This window comes from Nelumbo lutea, chromosome 6 (assembly GCF_056320005.1).
Source record: "Nelumbo lutea isolate HS-2025 chromosome 6, American lotus-T2T, whole genome shotgun sequence".
In the NCBI taxonomy this organism is placed as follows: domain Eukaryota; kingdom Viridiplantae; phylum Streptophyta; class Magnoliopsida; order Proteales; family Nelumbonaceae; genus Nelumbo; species Nelumbo lutea.
This window is the reverse complement of record NC_142689.1, coordinates 925,719-948,048: the sequence shown is the minus strand read 5'-3', so window position 1 is coordinate 948,048 and position 22,330 is coordinate 925,719. Positions and strand designations below refer to the sequence as shown.

At 34.6% G+C, this 22,330-nt stretch overlaps 1 protein-coding gene and 1 pseudogene across 2 annotated transcripts; one reads left to right on the top strand and one right to left on the bottom strand.

The window, feature by feature from the left end:
* Window positions 1-7,148: 7,148 nt before the first annotated feature.
* Window positions 7,149-10,015, bottom strand: LOC148846714 (putative protein phosphatase 2C 52 pseudogene; annotated as a pseudogene).
* Window positions 10,016-11,810: 1,795 nt separating this feature from the next.
* LOC148846713 (muscle M-line assembly protein) lies at window positions 11,811-19,465 on the top strand. Of its 2 annotated transcripts, none has more exons than XM_088951040.1 (7): window positions 11,811-12,100; window positions 13,261-13,683; window positions 13,786-13,838; window positions 15,838-15,875; window positions 16,778-17,096; window positions 17,789-18,093; window positions 18,552-19,465. In XM_088951040.1, exons 1-7 carry the CDS (start codon window positions 12,067-12,069, stop codon window positions 19,141-19,143), a joined length of 1,764 nt encoding a protein of 587 aa, XP_088807166.1. In that variant the 5' UTR covers window positions 11,811-12,066; the 3' UTR covers window positions 19,144-19,465. The 2 variants fall into 2 exon arrangements, with proteins under 2 accessions (XP_088807166.1, XP_088807167.1); XM_088951041.1 differs by having other exon boundaries at window positions 11,861-12,292.
* Window positions 19,466-22,330: the final 2,865 nt, after the last annotated feature.

The following is a 22,330-nucleotide window of genomic DNA, read 5'->3' as shown; positions in this document are numbered from 1 at the left end:
AAAACAATGTTCTCATTATAAATCAAACAAAATTCCAAGAAGTACATGCCGAAATTGGCACTGATCCCGGACTCTTTAAGAGAGATTATCTTCCTAGTTGTATTGAATTTATTATGATGAGAGTGGGATGCTTCTGATTTGTATTAATAAAGCCCTGAGAGCTATTTCTAATAAATAAATAAATAAATAGAGGTTTGGTAGTATGCTAGAATTTCTTTTCTTGTTTTCTTAGACAAACTCTCCCTAAACTATATTTGCATAATAAAATGGAATGTGCCAAGATGTCACCTTCCTGGTTTCTGATTTTATTCTCAAAGACATTTACCTTTTTTTTTTGGTTTCTTCTCAAAGGAACTCATCTTTTTTCTTGTTTTTTTTTTTTTGAATTTTTTAATTTTAAAATTGAACAAAGTAACTCAATTAACCAATCACCTTTAAGACTTTTAACACTCTTCATTAGTTCACCATAAATTCACTCTCTCTCTTTCTCTCTACTCTTTTAATAATCTCTTCTCATTAATTATATCATTAACTATCTCATTCAATAATTCATGCCACTAATTCTCTCTCATCTCCTTACTCCATTAAATTGCATAAAATTCATTAACTTTATCTAAATCTATATCCATTTCAATTTAACTAAAACTTTATATATATTAAGTATATTTGCATTAAACTGTAATTATTAGTAAGATTAACTATAATGAAATTGAGATATTCAATGATATATTATTGTGCTAAATAATTTACTTCCATTTAAAATTATAATGCATTTATATTCTATTTGAAAATAATAAAAATTTAATAATTACTTAAATAAAATAAAAATAATTATTAATTATTATTGATAAAAATATAGTTATTAATATAACGAAAAATAATGTAATTAATAAAAAGGAATAAGATAAACTAAAAACTAATATAAATTTAAAATTAATATAAAACTAATACAAAATTATCTAACAATTATTAGTTTTATAATTAAATTTTACTAATTAAAACCAACCTAAGTTCCACTAAAAAATATAAATTTATATAGTTAGTTAAATTTCATAAGGAATTTAAATTAAAAAAAAACATAATATACTTAATTAAATTGAAGTTTTACTAATTTTAAAAATTAATAAAAATATTAATTTTAAATAGAGTAATTACTTTAAAATCAATTTAATTCCATTTTTAAAATAAGGAAAATTATAAAAACCTTTTTGGGTTTTCTAACAATCTTATGAAACCCCCAATGTTTTGACCATAATAAAAACTTCCCCTATTATTTTGAAAAATGGTGCAAGTACCTTCCTTTCATCGGCATTTCAAATAAAAAATATTGATGCAATGCATTAATTTTACTTCACTTCAGTCCTTTTATCTTACTTTATCCAAGAAGATGAAGGAGAATTATTCTTTGAAAGTTGCATAGCAAAATAAATTAGTGAAAGGTAAAGTTGAAATTTTAAATTGTGTATGATAATGCATTAATAATGATAAGGGTATTTTGATAACTTCAATGCCTTTGTTAACAAAAAGTAAATGGAAATGAGGTATTTGCACCTTTCCTTTTTCCTTGAAACTATGGAGGAGGCCTTTGTTAGGGTCAAAACACAAAATCGGTTTGTAGAATTGTTATAAGAGGATGTTTTTATACAATTTTACCTAAAAATAATACAAAAATAATAATAAATTAATAAAAAATATTTTTAAAAATAATAAAAATTAACTTTAAGATATAAAAAAATATAAATTTATCTAAAAATAAGAAATTGACAACTCTCACTAAAGTGCAACTTAAATTATGATTAAATAAATTAGACATTATCCAAAAAATAATACTTAAATTAAAATTAAATAAACACCACTTAATTGAAAATATTATAAGCTCCATCCTCAATTTTACTTACAAATAACTCCAGGGTGTGTAACAGTGTAACTGTGAAAACACTTTTTTCTTTTGACAGATTAGCTCCTGACGCTTGCGGCTTGCTCGAGAGTCGAGAGTAGTCGAGGAGCGGAATGTTGCCACGTGAAAAATTGTGCAATCAAATTAACATGACGGTTGATGATCAAACAAGGAATGCTCACACTGACCCTGTGTTTGGTTTGAATGTTTAATCTCATGTCGAGATCAGGCTCACATTGTTGTGAGTGCTGATGTAATGCAACTTTTCATGGTAAGAGTTTGGAGTGATTATATGCGACGTCGATGGTCAAACAGATTAGTATATACCATATACATTCGGATTGGCCTTGTGAACTAACTCATTTATGTGTGGCAATTAGGACTTTTTTTGCCACCGGGGATTATATTCTGACCAAGTGGAAGGTTGGGCAACTTCATTTTGACCACAATAACGTGTAAGACCTTGTATCCATCAGTCCTTGTATCCTTTTTGTTACCAGAGTACAATCCTTGGTCCTAGCCATCTCCCCTTGAATTAGAGCAATAAAAACACAAACTAAGAAAGGCAAAATGTCAAAGAACAGGTTGAGTCTGCTAGTCAAGTCGTTTAGCTAGTGATCTTCTCTGAAGGATCAAAACATCTTACATATGTGGATATTTAGTTTAGAATTCAAAAGAAGTCTTCTAATTCCTTTGCCCCCTAGCTACTTGTATTAATAAAAAAAAAAAAAAAAAAGCACAAAATACTCTGCCACATTTGCAAAATAAGCCGTGTTTATAAAACAAGTTTTTACATCAAAGGTTAAACTGAATTAATTAAAATTTGGAACGGCTAGTCCGGTCCGGATTTGGGTAGATCTACCCACAAGAAAGAAATAGGTGGGTTCAAGTTAAAAAGAGAGATACTTGAAATGATTTGCCCTATTTTAGCCATATAGAGTAACGTAAGTGGGTTCGGGCCAATCAATCAGCATCTGGGAAAACAAATGGATGCCGAGCCTCCTTGAGAACAGAATTCAGATCGGGCAGCCTGCCCAGTTGATGATAGAGTTTAGGACCTCCTTGCATAGTCGCAAACAATCCGTGCAGGTGGAACGGCCCCCTTCCAGTTGATAGAGTTTTAGGACCTCCTTCAAATTCCCCTCTGTAACTCTGTTGGATCGAGTAAGACCTGGCTTGACGCTCGTCGTCGTCGAGGACAAGGCAATTCCGCAATTCTCTCCCAAGGACTTTGTTCCCACAGAGTACAACATCTCATGGGTAACAGATCCGAGCTCTTGCCGATTCGGGATCTACTACCCACAAGTTGCCACAGATCTCCTACTCAATTGCCCATTCGCTCAAGCCCTTTCTGCTTGGTCAGCTTAGAACATGAAATTCTAAATGCAGATCAAGATCTAGTTGGATGAAGCACCCTAGCAGCCCGAGCCCTTTCAATTCTTGCCATCATATATTGGCGCATTTGGCTCAGAAAACAGGCTGGTGTTCACGGGAATTGAAGGATGACTCACCCCACTCAGTTTTGCTTCTCATCATAAACAAGGATTGGTTAGACTGGTAGCATGCAAATCCTCCCACCATCCCACGCAGCAATCTCCCAAGTCCGCAGCCCTACTGGACCCCCTACCTCCCTTTGTGGCTAAGGCTGTGTTTCGTTGCAATGCAAATAAATTCACACTGGTGTAAAACTGTGGCAGTGCAAATGATTTAAGTGTAAATTCTAATCTATTATTGTTTCAAATTTTAGCTTATTTTATTTGATTACATTACAAATGAAATAAATTAAGATATGAGGCAGAATAAAATAAAACTCAAAACAAAATTAAATGATAATTTGCAATTTTATTTTGTTTACACTCCCATAAATTTATACTAGTGCAAATAAATTTGCATTGCAATCAAACACAGCTTAAAACTCAACATGGACGTTGCTTTTCTCTCATCTCAGTCTGTTGGACAGGTAGGCTTGGAGGTGATCATTAGAGATGCAATAGGAGTTGCAGTTAAGGGTGCTCACAAAAATTTGAAAAAAACGAACTAAAAGATGCACTTAATCAAAACCGATCGGTATATGTATTTATATGTATATTATATATTTTAATATATCTCACATATTATCTATATATATATATTATATATACATATATTACATGTCATTTATTATTTAGAATATAATAGATTATATATTTATTTATAATGTATGTTATAAATATAAGGGAACATTCCTGTACTTTGGCTCGAGTGACAATTTGGTCTCTAAACTTTAAAATGTGATAATTCAGTATCCAAGCTTTCAAAATGTGATAATCCAATACCCAAACTTTCAAAATGTGACAATCCAATACCTACCGTTAACCAGTCCGTTAATCAGCCGTTAAGTGACATTTCAAAATTTAATTCTCTTTATCAACCATCCAAACAATGACAATAAAATGAACAATCCCAAATTTTAGTTTCTTCTAAACAGTCACCAACTTTTTTGAATAGAAGAGGTTAGGATCTCGGACTGTTCAGTTTTTTGTCAACAGGTTCCAGATTTTATATGATAAATGTGATCATCAAATGACATGGGCCTTTAGATTTGATTGGCATGCAAGATCAATCGTTGGATCTCAATTTCACCCATTATAAACATATACGGGCATTGTAGACCAATTGATTGACTTGATGGCACTCCAACATAAAGCAAGAATGTCACACTGGATTGTTTATCGTGTTGTTTCTTGTAACACCCCACCAAACGGTCAAAAGGGGAAAAAACATTTTTGTGCTTAGGTGGTAGATGGCTTTATCGGGTGTATATTGGAAACGTCCCACCAAACAACCAAAATCAATAACCATTTAAAGTAGCATCTTTCAGATAAAGTGGCTATCTTAAACCATCATGCCATTCATAAATGCCAATAGAACCAAACAGTTAGTAAATTAAACACCATGTTTTGTTTCTGGTTAAATTATAAAGACACCCTTGTACTATGGAATTAGTGAAAAATACCCCCTTGAATTTTTATTTGCGACAAAAACCCTTTGAACTTTCACTTTGCAGTAAATACCCCTTCGTCAGAGTTGCATTAATTAATTTCAAAAAATATTCTCACTCAATTATTTAAAATTTTTATATCCCCAAATTAACTTTTTCTTATTTATTTGAATGTCTAATGATTCAATTTTATTTTCTAACTATAACATTGAAGTCCTCTCAATTGCTCCAATAGATCCCTTGCAGATTTCTGGTTGGATTCAATATTCAAATGATGTTACAGGCTTATTCTTGTTAGATATAAATTTATGGTTTCATTTGGTTTTCTTGATTTATTGGAGAAAGGAGTGGATAATTTTTATATTTTAAAATGAAGAGACATTCATGTCAAAGAAATGAATCAATAATTAAAAAAAAACGTTATTCAATGCCAATGAAATGATTTTTGTTATTTTTAACTAGTTTCATTTGGAGAAAATAGAGGTATTTTTGGTCAAATAGGGTTTAAGAGAAAAGGATGAGGAAAAGAAAACAAAGAAAGTTCAGATGAACATTTTGGTAATTTAATGCATTCCATCATCTAGCTTATTGGTCAATGGGTATTTATGGCAAGGTAAAAGTTCAGGAGGAAGGTTTTTGTGGCAAGTGAAAATTCAGGGGGTGTTTATCATTGACCCCATAAATAAAGGGGTCTTTATAATTTACACTTTGTTTCTTCTTTAAAACACTCTCAGTGTATTCACATTTTATTGAGGGGTCTCCAAATTGTCTTGCGACGCAGGAAATGTGATTTTGCAACTTGCAAGTATAACTATTGGCTTACTTGAGATTCAGGTGGGGAATATGACTCTCAGTCTCAGGTATACAAATTGGATGCCTGCAATGCAATCGAACGAAACCTGTTTGCTCCTTTTTCACACATCTTTATGGACGTCTTGGACCTAGCATCGCACTTCTCCCGCATTGAGTTCCGCCATGTTCCCCGAACTGCTAACAGGGCTATTCATGCTGTGGTCCATGAGATGAGTTTGTCGCAAAGCAACAAGTGTTATGCTCTAGTTCCCCTTAGATCCTTGTATACTCACACCCTTTACATAAAGTAAACTCATTGGACAAATATGTGTTCTCAAGTGAACCGAGGGAGAAATCACAACAATCAAACACTAGTCACATCAGTGATTGTAACATGAAGTTTTATGTATATGTAGATGGATCATATACTAAGCATAACTCTATAGCCGCTTTAGGTTATGTTGTGATTCATAATGAATGCAGGGTGCAAGCAGCTAGAGTGTACATATCTCAAGCTCAAAGTGCAACTGAAGCTGAATGGCATGCCATTTTACAGGGATTAAGGGAAGCTCTTAATCGAAACATCAACCACTTCTTGATTTGCAGAGTGATGCCATTATACATACATAGTTAACATCCTGAATCATCCCTTCTTACACTGGAATTGGAAAGATAAGATGTACAGGGATGACATTAGAGAATAATTGAACAAACTAGATGATTACATGATAGCCCATATATATAGAGAGAGAGAGGCAGCATAATGAAATAGCCCATATGTTAGCATATGCTGCTTGTAAAGAGAGCATAGAACTAAATAACTAAACGAGGAGCCTTTGGATTGGCCATGTATATCCTACAATATCCATATCGACCCTGTTCCATCTGTATATTAATTAGAATTATTTTTCGATGTCTACCCTAGCTATTTCAGTTGTAGCCTAACATCTCACAAGTCAAAACAAGGCATGCAATTAGCTCATAATTTTTTTGATTGATACTATTATACAAGAGATGTAAATCAAGTTTGTTGGTAAGTAAATTTGCCCCTAAGACTCAGTTTGGAAGTAGCATAAGTACAAATATATAGAGTGCAAAGCCTTGTATTTTTATCTATTTGTACTGTATATATTTGTATTTATATTCCTTCCAAACTGAGCCAAAGAAATTTTCTAAAAAATCTTCTTTGAATAAAATAAAAAACACACTAATAATATGCAAAACGGATGACTATTAAAATTGATTAATTTAAATCATTTTCGTCTTAGGTCTTGGACCTCTTTTTAATACTATTACCTTTTTTTTTTCTCTTTTAGGAAATAACCACTAAAAACATAAGAAAAGGGGCAAATGGCGCACAAGACTTGTGCTGCTGAGGAAGGATTGCTACTAAGTAACGAGAAAACCTTGGAGGTTGAGGGCGTTTGTGGGTTTGTCTGGTGGTCAAAAGAAATTTGACTTGATTACAATTATCCCCACTCATGATAACGACGTACCATACCTAAATGCTTGTTTTGGAGGGCTTTGAGAAAGTGGCGTCTGGTGTTGCGCATGACTCATGAAACCCGGAAAGTTGTGAAATCCTATTTCATAAAAATCTGAAAAATAAAAAATAGGTTTATGAGTTCAAAAATCAAATTTTTTGATAAAATTATGATTAATAGCTCTCAGAAGCAATTCAGTCAGCGCAGTTCAATTACTGCATAAACCCTCCGAAGTGGGCTCTATTTACATTCCAATAACTCATACTCTTACGTGCAATTTTGAATCCCCATTGACGTGAACAGTCGGATTATTCCAACCGAAAACCATCCAGGCAATTGGTTTTGTTTTACCTCAAATCCAATATTTAGTTAAAAACTGTTGAATTGGTCAATAATTCATTAATTTGGATGGTTAAATTATTGATCGTTTGATGGTTTTTGACTATTTTTTTATTTTAATTATTTTTAAAAATTTTGATCAAAATGGGCCATTCATTCAAAATTTCAAATCGAACAGTTAAACCGTCTTAATCTACAAATTATACCCTCATGTCTCGGATCAAGAGGATGAGGTGTACCGCATGGGTCTACGACGATAGGAACGGTGGTTTCTCTGTTCTATAGAGTGCAAAAGAATGCAATGGATGGCCTTTCTAGTGTGAGTGGCTGGGGAAGAAACCTATTTGGTTCATCTTTGGCATCTTCAGTTCAGATCCCTCCAAAGGTTAAATCATTCTTCTGAAGCCGCTCATAAGTTATAACAACCTTCCAGCTGTCATGGCTAAACTGGCAAATAGAGTCCCAATTTTGGAAAATCTCTACGCTCTTTGTGAGCATGAATGGTATTGAATCAGTTAATCATGCTCTGTTGTTGTACTGCATGTCCCACCGTCAAGCTCAATTGGTTTGCTTAGATCTCCACTGGGTCTTAGAATGGATGATCGATGGAGAGCCTAAGTCTGTTTTAGATTGGATCTCCAGCTGGTTAAATGCTGATACATCCATCTGCAATTAATCAAGAAGCCAAAAGAATCTAAGCTCTTTTTGCTACCTTGTGTTGGTATATATATTTGGATTAGATCGATCGATGTAACAACAAATTAAAAGTTGTTGAAAATAAATATTGCAGTCCCTTAGAGATCGACTATGAACTTTGCTTGTAGGCTCTAGCTATGAAGAAGTTTAGGATAGGCAGCGGTGGGGGAACCAGAACCACCACTCGGCACTCGATCCCACCTCCACTCTGTAGGTGTAGGTATCCTTCAGTTTAGGACAGATCTGACCACGCATGTTTTGCTCAATGCTCATATATGGACCAGGATGGTGTTTATCTTAATTTCTTACTGCTTTCTCTCTGTCTGATATCCAAAGTCGATCGGTAGTAGTTTATACTTTATTTATAGTGATAACCAAGCACTGATGCGAGCGTTGAGTGCCAGATTTCATGTCATTCCCTCTAATATATATTTGGTTCTTGTTCAATGACATTTTGCAGCTTACTGATTTCCTTTCTGCATAACAACTAGAATGAATCGATATTTAGAAGAAACCAGAAATCTTCCATAGGTGCTCTCGAGTCTCGACAAGGGTGGTGCCTCGCCAGGGGTGGCAGAGGGGAGCTATGGTCCTCCCTAATCCCTATGCCTTGAAAATCCTCATAATACCCATTTAAATTCTTCTTAGCTTTTGGCCCCCTATCCATGCATGCTTGCTAGCTTTGACTCGATCGAAGAGTTTGAAAAGGCCAGAGAAGGGACATAATGGAAAAATTTACAAAACCACAACCATGACCTTCAAAGCCAATATTGGCAACGAAAGTAATGACAATCTTAGTATTTGAAAATGTTGAGAACATGACATCCAACACTTGCCCTTATTCTTTAAGCAATATAACAAAAGGGGTCTAGATGCCACCACTCACCACTCACCGGGGAGTTATGTGCCATACACATAAATTTTATGGGAGCTTCTGAAAATTTACTTATTCATCTCTACTGTTTAGGAATTGTCTTAAAGTACTCAAAGTTTTTTGACAATTAATTAAATCCTCCCATATCATTAGTGCTTGTTAACAGGAGATGAAAATACTATTTTATCCATCATTCTTCTTTAAATTTTCAAAATGAAACATTTGAATAACAAAAACATAAATTCCTAACAAAAGAATAAATACCATTGGCCGAGATTGCATTAAAAATTTGAAACTAATACAATTAATGCTCCTTGAATGACCGACCACTCTGAACGTTAAATATAAGTGATTCAACCATTTGATTTTACACCAATAGCTCCTTGCTTGTTCAAATTTATTATCTATCTCTTGTTCCTGAATCTTAAGTTCTACCACTATAAACAACTTCAATAAGCGGTCACCAAAAGCTCAGGGCATTGCCAATACCCCTCCAACTCTCCATGTTCTTGTCCACATTACAACTCCTCCAACGCTTTTAATTCTCTTTTGATCATCAGTTCGATTTGATTTATGATCTTTAGATAGAGGTATAGTTTTTCCTGCTTCTGAATCGTGAGTCTCCAACATTTGCAACATATAAATGGTAAACCTGCTACTGAGGTTGTAGAATCATCATCCTTGCAAATATTGCTTTCAGCTTCCAAGAAGTCCATATCAGTCTCTTTGTATGATTCACTTATAGCCAATTTGGTATCAGTCAAGAGCCGTGGATTCCTCATGAGATTCTCAAAAAGGTGTTCCTTCAAGAACTCAACAGCACGGGAACCACCATGACCATCAAATATCCCAAACACACATACTGTTTTTCCACCAATCTTTGACATCTTAACATCATAGAAGTCCTCCATGCTAGCTCTCTTCCCCCTAGAACTTGAATAGCCATACCTCATTTCCTTGTTCGTTTCTTCTTCAATTTTGTGTCCCAATATCAACACACCTTAGAAATCCAAATCACTCTTCTGGTAGTTAACACATAAGACGAATTTCATAAACTCAATTTTAATTATAGCCAAATCTCAACCTTCTTACATCAGAAAAAAAAAAAAAAAACCCAGCTAAATGATTGTCAATATATATAATTCTAATCCTAGAGGGTAGATATTTATATGGATTTGAATCAAATCATTAAGTGAGAACAAAGATAAGAGGATAGCTGGAGAGGTTGAGGAGCGTAAAGGTCATAGCATTTGATTGGTAGTTGGCATTTAAATCTCTGCCATGAATCTGAAGGGCTTGTCTTATAGGCTGCATTTGGAATCGGTGTAAATCAAGAATGATGTAAACATTTATATTGGTTTAGTTTTGTGCACGTTTGGATGGAGTGGAATTTTATATTGTAAATCAGTGTAAAACCTCATTATATGTAAAGTTTTACATTGATTATCGATGCAAATACTATATCGATAAAATCGATGTAAAACTTTACATAGATTGCATCATGTTTTTCAAAAAATACAATAGTCACTTAATGACGGTTCAGTGTAAAACGTCATCAGTTACACTGATTCCAAACACAACCATAAGCATTTTCATCCACACTAGCAGATCACTGCTCCCATATGTTTAAGTTTTTACAAAGAATATTGCTGTGAAAACTAAAAGGCTAGTTTTTTCTTCTGATTTAATTTCATCTACATATTTGAGTTCTAGTTTTTTATGATGTGCATAATCCCTTACCTTGTAGAACAATTAAATCAACCGTCATAATCCCTTACATTGCAAAGACCTTTGGGCAAGTGAATAGGAGGGATAATCTCTCACCCAAAAACTAAATTTTGAGTAGGCTTATCAATGATATCCGAAAATCCAAGGCCCAATCTGACATTTGGGTTCGGTTATTTTGGATTTAGATGATGTATTTATATAGTCGGATTAGAATTGGATATTGCAATCTATATTCGATTAATAATTAGATTGGATTTGGATTTTGCCCCATCTGATCTGATTAAAATCTAAAGCCTATTGTATTATAATATTTATTGATTTTAATATACATATATATTTTATATAAATTATTTAAAATTATAAAAAAATATATTCTATTTATTATATTATATATAAATTTATATATATAATAAATTCAGTATGTTATATTTACATTAATTTAGTATTTGAAAAATAATTAAATTTTTAATTCTTTTGATATTTAAAAAAATTAAAGCAGAATCAAATTAAATCCGAATCCAATATGAATCCGTTAAAATTCAAATTTAAATATGAATTCTTCAAATCCAATCGTATTCGAATGCAAATTTCCAATAATTGAATCGGGTGCAAATTTTACACAACCCTAATTTCGAGGATGTCATCTTAACTCAGCTAGCTCCATGTCCATATGTGTTTTTAACTTTCAACGGTTGAAAGTTGTGTTCTTATTCAAGATGGATGTTAAGAATTTTATTTTAAAAATTTAAAGAATAATGAAAGATAAAATTGATCAAAAGAGGTAATATTGGTTTTAGTCAATTATCAAAAAAAAAAACTTAGGAATATAGGGTAGAGTTATTCCATTTCCTATAAATTAGGATTACTTTAAAAATTTGTCCCCCCCAATCATTTTGATCTTGCTATCTCTCAGATTCACTCTCGCCTTTTCCTTTTACAGTTTACACGCGTCCATATGAAGGCTATCAATGTCTTTTCAAATATCCTTTTAAAAATATCATAATTTTTGCCCTTGCGTTTGTTCCAGACTGCTGCTAATAGGTAGACGCCTGCCTCAATGATATTTCGTTATCCCGGTTCATTTGGACGGTGTGTGGTCATTACTCTGTCCGTTTTGCTTCACCTCTTAGTTCTTATTCTGCTCCGTCCAAGCTTCCTGTTCTCAACCTCTCTACTTTATCTCCGTTTCAAATCTAGATTTTATCTTCTCGAAGGACTAAGAGCCCTTTAATGGGTTCTGAACAAGCTGTGTATATCTCAATCTGAATGAGCTCTCATGCCTTTGTTTGGTACTTCTGTATCTCCACCTTGTGAGTCCCTTTTTGTTATTTCTTGTCATGTTTATTACAGTTTTGACGGAGTTTGCAGTAACGTTGGTTCATGGCACATCGGTAGTCATATTGTCTATAATTGAGAACAAGCGTATGCTTTTTTTAGACGACCCAGAATGCTCATTTAGGTTTCTGAAAGGGAAAGAAGAAATTACATCCTTTGAAAATATGGTATGGTTGATTTGCTTATGTTAGTTACAATATGGGGGTTTCTGTCTCACCGCTGAATTTGTGGCGCTCATCTATTTCTCGCTAATCAGTACTTTGCCTCTAGTAGGCTTATATGTTTGTAGGGGTTTTCGAGTCGTTTCCTGATTCATCTCCTTATTTTTGTTTTTAGTTTTTATCTTTTTTCTTTTATCTTTTTGTGTTCTGAACCAGTTTGTTGCTACGTGGTACTCGGGCGTCTCAAAATAAGTTATCCATTTCTTAGCAGAATCTAGAGTCCTGGGTGCTTTTCGGGGGGTATTGAGTTGAAAGAGCAGATTTTGGGGTTGACATGTTGGTGGGGCTTCTCCAGATGTTAAGTAATACACATGCCATTTTATTTTTGAGTTGGTTGCGGTTGGGGACTAAGTTTGAAAAGGCATGATTGTTCCCAATTCGTACATCTTGGGCTTTCTAACAAGAAAGGTTTTTTAATCTGGCACCTTTTCTTTCTCTGTTAAATTAACTTATGTTATTTTTAGTATGATTCTTTTGTACAACGATTTGGTTAGAAATTCTGTGCCTGGGTATGGGAAGGAAGCATGCTAAACTCTTATCTATTGTTTGGTTGGGTTACTTTTACGTATGTTCAGTTGAGGACCTTGAAGGTTGATGACTGCCAAGTTATTTAATTAGTTTTGGTGGAAACTCTGTTTATATCCCTAATGTCTCTTCAATTTTAAATCCCCATTGTTGGAAAAGCAACATAATAAATTAACCCTCAAGAGTTATATTGCAGTTTCATTGCCAGAAAGTTAACATTGCATGAATTTCACGTATCAAACATATGCCTACAATGATATCTCGATTCATTGCATGTGGTCTATCATGTTTATTTCACCGTTCAGCAAGACCTCCTGTTGTTGCAGTTCTGCTCACTATGCTTCTACTAATACTTGCATTTTTTAACTATTAAGCTATTTCTTTCGCAGATATTGCTACTTCAAAACCAGCTTTCCAAAGTCACCTAGGCATATTGAGGGTTCATCCCCTATTTCATGGTAGCAGATCAAGAAGATTTGCTTTTGGAAATGAGAAGAGATTGGCCTCTCCATGGAAAGTATCGATTGAGGTGCCAAGGAAAGTGAACTTTAATGTTGGGCATCACAATATGCATGGCATTATCCTGATCAAAGCAGTTGCCACACTTGAAACTAAATATTTGGTACATGATGAAGACGGACAGGATGATGATCGCAATTTGCAGTCAGCTCTTGATTTGGAGCCCCAAGTGGTTCAGCCTCCTGGTGTGGACTCCACGGAAATGGATGAGAGAGAGAGGTTAAGGCGAATGAGAATCTCCAAAGCAAATAAGGGAAATGTCCCGTGGAACAAAGGCAGGAAACATAGTGCAGGTGTGCAACTTAAGATGCTTCTGCATTAGATTTTTATATGCATTAGGCACACTTTCTATTTTATCTTATTTTCACAAACTAACACACTCAAATTATGTGCAGAGACCCTGCGGCGGATAAGAGAGAGAACTAAAATTGCAATGCAGGATCCCAAGGTGATGTCATGTAAGAATAATTTGACATTTTTCACTTTGAATGGCATCAAATTAGTTTCCATGCTCTACCTAACACTTGCTTTTAATAGTGGGTGTTGATGTTTTTATCTTCTTATGGGTGATATCCTATCATCTTCTTTGTATCTTCTTCTTTAATAAAACTTTATCCCAACTATATGGGGTCAGCTACATCAGCCCTGTTTTGCTAGTCTGTTCTGTTTAGTGCCATTTCCACATATTTAATAATGGATCCTTGACTAAAATTCTGTTTTGCGTCTCTTATCTGCTCTCAATGTGTCAAGAAAGAAAGTGGATGAGTCTGGAGTTTTAAGTTTGTAGTCCCTACTAAGGCGCCATTTGATAACAATTGAAGTAGCTGAACTGAATGACTTATTGCTTTGTCTTCTAGACTTCTAGTGAATAAGGCTAACTTTGGGAGTGCTTAAAAATAGCACTCATTTGCATTTGGGAAATAAGCCCAAATAAGTGCTTATTCCTGAGAATAAGCACTTAAAAATAAGCTCAAAATTGGTATTTTTAAGTGCTTATTTCCTTTCTGGCCTGTCTTGGCCTGCGATGTCATTTTGAAAATACCTATACTACCCCTGTTTGAAATAAGTGTCTTTTCACCAGACGCTCACCGGTGTTTATTAGAATAAACACTTATTTTCAAACAAGCACTCCCAAACTTAGACTAAGTTATGAAGAAGGATATGAACTCCTTAATGGCCGAAGCTGAAATTAGGTTGATTTCTATGCCCTCAAATATTTTATTATTTAATTAATTTATCCACTAAAAGACAAAACAATAAGTCATATTGTTCAAGCAGTTCAGTTGTTATCAAATGGCAATCTTAAAACTCTTAACCATCAAATAATACTAATGAGTTGTCCAAGTAGTGCCAAGGGAAACACCATTTCACCTATGCCACAGCTTTAGTTTGGCCAACCAATTGAATATTAGAGATCAGATATACGTTTGTACCATGTAGATGCCAGCTGTTAAAAGGAGAATAAAATTTCATGATCATGATCATATTATGCCTTTTTTTTTGTATATTTTGCCATGCTGAATAATTGTGGGCAACATGCCATATGGGTTCTCATTACTGAACAATGTTATGAGTCCCACCCAGGATGTCAAGAACCATCAAGATGTTCTCCTTTTTTTCCTCTTCGTTTTTTAATATATTTCACCATCACAATAATATTCCTACAAAGTTTTGCCAATTATTCCTGGGCTACATCTATGGTAATACAATCATACATCATTTATCACTTATCCTGGACTATGGGTGGCCAATGGAACAGAAGTACATACATAGATATATAATGTGTTCATAACTACATATATACTTTGCTAGCATGTTCCAGATTGAGTTTTGCTGCTGGATGTTAACAATCTTACTGTCCAATTTGAGCTAGGTCATGTAAATTGTTATTAATTTAGGACTAAAACAATCTTTGGGGAAATGCACTTGATGGATATTGGATTGAATTTTTCTTTTTAATTTGAAAAGTAGAGTCTGAGCATGTAGGCATAATCTACTCATTCTAGAATAAGGACATCACTTGTGAATGGTAAGTCACAGAATTAAAAATTTTCATTGAAGGGACATGTAGTCATTTACAAAACTTTTATTAGAATTAGGGGCACTATAATCATTTAGGAGGTTTCATCAACACAATTAATGACATACCTTGATTTTCTTTTTCGCATGTTAGCTCAAAATTTTTAATGAGCATGAAACACTTGCGCTATTGGTTAACTTAGAAGTGCTTAATGTAAGCAGTAACTTAAATAAGAACAGAAGTGAAGCATCCCCAAATCCAGATGGCATCTTATATTTGTACAATTTTCATGTATAATCTTTGTGTGCTTATTGTAATTATTTTTGTCACTAACGTATCTTTTACGTCAAGACAAATTTTAATATTCCTAAAGGGTTTTTGGTTATTTGAACTTTTCAATTCTCTCATGACTGATTTGGACATGCAGGTTAAGATGAAGCTAGTTAACTTGGGGCATGCTCAAAGGTAGGTCCTGCATCATTCTGCGGCTTTGTGCTTATGATCTCGATTTGACCTCCTTTCCTTTTCTACCAGTATTCTTCTCTCTGTTGGTGGAAGTCTGCTTTATTGTCCATTGTCTATAGACTTTGCATCAAGAGAACTCTAAATCTTCTGTTCTTTTTTTTGTCTTATAATTTAGAAGTTTCCAAAGCATAATAAAAGGTTCTTATAAGTTACCATTCAATGTGACTGTTGGCAGAATCTATTTTCTTGCATTTTATTTCCTTGACTTCTTGTATCTATTGAAGAACAAAAAGGTTTTGTCTTCTTTTTTAGAATTCGCTTCTTTCCCCGAGGTTTGTAACCACCTCTTGGATGTGGGCATGGCCCAAAATCTTTATTGTTTTTGAGAGATCAAGGGTCAAAAAAGTTAGATTGCTAAGTCAAACAGCTAAATTCTCTGAGAAAGCCAATGCATTGGGTGGATACAAATCTTAGATACTGTTCAAGGTTACTTGATTGTGTCCATCCATCCAAGAGGTGATCCATTTGTTGTTGGGCACTTAAACCTGTTCACGGGCCAGGCTTCAGGATTGGGCTTTGGTCCAGGCCCATTAAAATTTTGGCAAAAGCTAAGCCCAAATGCAGTCCATGAACAGGTCTAATGGCACTGTAGCAGTGTAAATGGTATATCAAAAACGAAGACAATAGTTACTTGTTATCGATCAAAAACAGACAATAGTTACTTGTTATCGATCAAAAACAGACAATAGTTACTTGTTATCGATATAAAACAGACAATAGTCACTTGTTGACTTGTACTTGGTCTCATCAAATTGGATGGAATGTTTTAACTTACATTTATTTATGCTTTCCCAAGCTTCTAAGCAAAATATCAATTGCTATTTTTCTATATTGACATCTAGTGAGGAGACAAGAATAAAAATTGGAGTTGGTGTGCGAATGGGTTGGCAACGGCGCCGTGAGAAGCTGATGGTGCAGGAGACCTGCTATTTTGAGTGGCAGAACTTGATTGCAGAAGCTTCTAGAAGAGGTTGTGCTGGTCAAGATGAGCTGCAGTGGGATTCATATATGATCATAGACGAGGAACTTCAGCAGGAGTGGTTGGAAAGCATCGAGCAGAGGAAATCAATGCCGAGAGCAAAAGGTAGCAAAAGAGCACCAAAGTCTTCTGAGCAACGGAGGAAGATATCTGAGGCTATTTCCGCTAAATGGGCTGATCCTGTAAGGGCATCTAGTTCTATCCTGAAGAAGCATTTTCAAAGTATTCTTTTAGGAAATCTAGGAGTCTAGAGAAGGTCTGAGTGTATACCAATGTAAAGAAAGGCCATTACCCAATGTTGGTCTCAGCTATCTGGGATCTTGGGAGGGGTAGACTGGGTATGGTCCTAACCTTTGGCATTTTTTTCACACAAAGTGACCGCTCTCAGACTTGAACCTGTGTTCTCACACTCTTAGGCTCTTGGTATTTAAGGGCGATTTGCTTTAATACAACATCAATTATGTCCAATATTAGGTGATCCTATAGGATCGGAAACACATGATTACTTGAACATATTAATACTTAAACCTCCCCTGAGGCCTCATATAAGCACGAAAACCTCTTCTCTGTTTCATCCTAATCTTTAAAGATCCCTTTCAAAGCATCCAGTCATTAACATTGACAGACTGGGAAGAAATATCAATAATGCCCCCATTGTTAGATGTTTGGACTTCATACTAAAAATGCTCCTTTGTACAAATTGAGATTGATATATATGGTTAGCCTCTCAAAAGATGCAACCAGGGTTATACTTTTCACCTTGTTGCATTTTTAATGAAGTTTACTTGTTCTGGTAGCTGGTAATCAACTTTGAGGAGTCCTACTCCATCTTTTTGCTCCACAAATGCATTTTTAGAATATTATTGTTCCACAGGGATATCGCGAGCGTGTATGCTCTGCACTGGCTAAGTACCATGGCACACCCGGTGGAGTTGTAAGAAAGCCAAGGAGAAGGCCAAGTGGTGAGGCATCTGTAAGGAGATCTGCGAATAAGAAAGTTGGCGAGGCTAATGGTGCTGAGGGTGAATCTAAAAATCAAGTCAAGTTCAAGACAAAGAGAAAGAGTGTGCCGTCTTACAAAGATCCATTAGCTAATTCCAAGCTAGAGATGATAAAGAAGATCAGAGCACAAAGGGCATCCATGGAGACCAAGAAAAGAGAAGCCATCGAACGGGCAAAGTAAGATGCATATACATATGAATACATGAATACATTATACATAGGAATACATGCATAGTGTACTTACATAAGTACAGAGTTGATCTGACAATTTATGGTCTTTGGGGAAATCAGGATGTATTCTCAGGCACACTTCTTTTTTCTTATTTTTGGGTCTTGTTCTCCCTCTGCAATCTGTTGTCATCTCTCTCACACTGAAGACCTTCTAGAACAGTCAATGAAGTTGACTTGTCCACGCTTTAGAGTCCAGGATGAAAAGTATCTCTGGAAACTGATTTGGGCTTGAGAAGGCTTCAGTCCATTAGGATACCTTGTAAAAAATGTGTAGAATTGATTGGCTAAGAAAGAAATGCAGGATCGTGATAAGACCTTCTAAAGGGCGGTGATATTTGAATATTAAGATTAACCCCTATAAAAGAAGACATCTCATCTCACATGACTCGTTTTTATTTCTGTAGGCTGTTGATTGCTGAAGCTGAAAAAGCTGCTAAGACCCTTGAGGTGGCTGCTACAAGGAGCCCACTTGCCCAAGCTTCTCTTATGGAAACCAGGACGCTTATAGCTGAAGCAACTCGGTCGCTCAGGGACATAGAGATGGGTCAAGTCGCATCTCAAGAGAGCAAGAATGACAGCTATTCTTCTTCCAAGGTGAATGGATTTATAAACCATTTTGAGAAGCAAATAGACACAGAAAATGGTCACACGCCTCTGGATAAGAGAGAAGTAAATGGCAGTCATGTCCTGTCAAATGAGGACTTCCATTTCAGCAAGTTCACCCCACAGGACTTGATGAACGTCAGGGAGACTCTTTCCCCCGTTTCAAGCAGGAATACAAGCTTTGATTGCTACAAGTCATTTTCTTTGCAGCCTGAAAATTGTAAAGAGCAGTTGAATCCAAGAGATCAGCTTGAAAAAAACGGGGTTATGGAGAGCAAAAGAATGCCACCGTACAATGGAGTTGAAAGACAGGCAGGTGATTCTCAGGCATTTTCGTCTACATTGACCACTAAGAAGAAGTGGGTATCTGGAAGACTGGTTGAAGTGGCATAAGGGGATTAGTAAAAGGGTCAACCGAGTATGAAGCCTCTGATGCAGGTTTTATGTATTCTAGTCATAGAAATCAATTTATCGTTTTTTGAGGGATAAACTGTTGCCACTGTTGACGATATGCTAGTATATATAGTGTGTTGATCGATGGTTTTCGATTGTCTTTTTATCGGGGTTGGGGGGTGGGTAGTTCCTGCCGATCGATTGATTCTGGTGAAATGCATGAATACTGCGATTGTAGTGGCTGTAGATGTCCCTCCGATCATCTGAACAAGATCAATTTAATGCCTTATTTATAATAGAAAGTGTCAGAGATATTTATCTACCCGAGTTTTTTTTTATTCAAAAGCATGAGTAAACTTTTTATAATTTTTAGTAATCTTTTTCATGGCCTAATTTTTGGCGGTGTTTGGCATTCATCGACGCCGTTATCTGAGAAAATCAGAAAAAGCATGCTTAAGAAAACAGCCTCTTGTTTGGTGTTGTTTTTCTAAAAAAGACATTGTTTCAGATAATGTCTTGGAAATCAGGAAAGCGTAGTCTAATGAAATGTCAAATTCAATATTTTCTTAGAAAACAGTCAGGTGCTGCTAGTGGTGCAGTGATGTGGCATTATCTTGGATGATATACACTAATGTTAAAAATGGTTCTACAACACTGGTATCAAACAAAATTAGTGTTTTTTCTCATAAAACAGCCTATGTGGCAGCATCGTTTTCTCAAACATAGCGATTAGGGGTGTAAACGGGTCGAATTCAAATCGGATCAGGCAATATCCGAATTTGAATTTGGTTAAAAAATTCGATATCCGAATTCAATTCGATATCTGACAGACATTGAAAATTAATATTCAAATTCAAATCTGGTTAAATATTCGAATTCGACTAGTTAATTATTTTAGGTAATTAATAAATATAAAAAATAAATATTTTATTTATATAAAGTATATAAATGTATAAATTATTTATATAATTTAATTATTATATATATAAATTATATAAATATTTAAAAATTTTATATATTATATATAAGAATTAAATAATCGGTCAAATTTGGATATTTATCAAATCGAATCAGGTCATATCCGAATTCGATCGATTAGATATTCGAATTATCCAAATTCGATTCGATTATATTGAATCTCGAATTTAAAATCTAATTTTTGAATACCGTTGACACCCCTGACACCGATGCCAAGCACCTACTTTGTTGATCTTGCAGAGCTGAGTTGGGATCACCTACTTTGTTGTTCTGACACCACACATTTTACAATGAGACTAGGACCCTCCGTGGATAAGATGTGCGGTGTTAGATCATGTTGGGGGTGTTGCAACGTGTTTTGTTGGCAGGTTTGTGATGTTTGGACATAATTAGAACATTTTTTTTATTGTGAGTAGATCTCATCTACGAACCCTAATAGGACGTGTTCAATGGTGTTAGGTTCTGTGGCTGCTTATTTGAAAAACGACACTAGCTCATCACTAGGGATGCTCATAGTTTGGTTAACCAAATTGACTTAATTTCCAAACTAAACCGGTAGGATTAGTTTTTTTGAAAACTGATAATTGAAACCAAATTAAAGCAAGTGGGTTCAAATCTGAATCCAAACCATTTACTATCATACTATCTACATTGTGTGAGGTTGGTGCAGATCTGAGTTAGACCTAGCTCAAAAGAAAACAATTGCTTGAGCTCGAAAATTTGTTGGTTTAACCAGGTTTAGGCTAAGTTATAAATAATTATCCCCAAATAGAAGTCTTAAGACATTTATAATAAGGTCCTTATTAGTTTTTAGTTAGATTTTATAGTTTTTATATGGAATGTAAGTGGTTTATTTTATTATTTTTAATATATTTTTTTACTTTTGATTATTATTTTATGAATTACTATTTTTTATTAACTTCTTAATCTTTTATAGTTGGTAGATAAACTTGCTAATGTTTAGTTTTATTTATTCTGTTTCAAATTACAATTTTATGACGATTAACCAATTAATAGGATTCGATTATGAATAGGATTGGCAATGTTCCCTATCCCATCGGGTACTCAGCTTCTCCAATCAATGGGGCTAAGGATGGATATTGCCTTGGCAAAGATAGGGATTGATAATGATACCCAATCAAGGATGGGGACAGATATGGGGATGAGGATTTGTTTTGCAATCTTAAACCTTAAGCTTGGACTTAGATTAATTTAATAATGACAAAAAAGTTAATCTATAGATTAATTTAATTATAAAATTTATTGATTAATAAAATAAAACAGTAACGGATAAAATGAAAAAAAAATATTATTTATTGAGTAATTAGCAATAATTTATTATTTTATTAAAAAATATTAATATAATTAATCTAAATTATTAAGTTATTGTTATAACAAATTACTAAAATTATTAATATAATTATCGGTTTCCATTGTTTCGCTTTTCCTTGATAAATCACGTGCATCGCACAGGTCCCACTAGTCTTATAAGTTATAGTCCAACCTACTCGCTGGCTCATCGAGTTTGATCAAGTTCACAAAGCAGCCTCCAGCAATACACTACTTTGATCTCCCACTAGTGGCTTCAGGCGTTTCTTGCTTTATCCTTTGAGTCTTTGTTTTGTTCCCTTTCTTGTTCTTCCTCTTGGCTTTGGTTTGGCTTCTTTTGTTTGTGTTTTGTTGCTTGCTTCTTTTGATCTCCTTATTATCAAAATTAACCTCCCATTCCACTTACATTTTGCACCCCCCCTCATAAATATTAGGCTCAAACCTACCTATTCGTAGCCCTAAATATAGGACTATCAACAAGTCGGGTCTGGGTTAGAACTAGTTGGAACAGGAACCGACCCAACATGAAATGTTGAGGACTTAGATATGGACCCGGACCTGATAGGGTTTGTAATTTTTGGATCGAAACCAAATCAATCAGTTCTCGAGGCAATCGGGTCTAACCTGACAGACCCGATTATAATAAATAAAAAACAAATAGTTATGTATAATATATATTAAATATTCTCTATATATTATATGTATAGTATATATAATTTATTTATTTAATATTATATATATTCTAAATTGATGAGGGGTGATCTGGCCCTCTAGTGACATGAGGACATGTGGCACCGTGACATAGTTAGACGACATCTTAGCACTACGTAAGTAAGCCATGGAAGCACCTCAAACACCTTGAACCCACCTGACGACTTCA

Excerpts from the sequence above, each read along its gene's own strand:
- LOC148846713 (XM_088951040.1), top strand. The coding sequence starts at position 12,067 with ATGCCTTTGTTTGGTACTTCTGTATCTCCACCTT. Across the intron at positions 13,684-13,785 it reads AGGCAGGAAACATAGTGCAG|AGACCCTGCGGCGGATAAGA; the intron begins GTGTGCAACTTA and ends AATTATGTGCAG. Across the intron at positions 17,097-17,788 it reads CCGCTAAATGGGCTGATCCT|GGATATCGCGAGCGTGTATG; the intron begins GTAAGGGCATCT and ends ATTGTTCCACAG.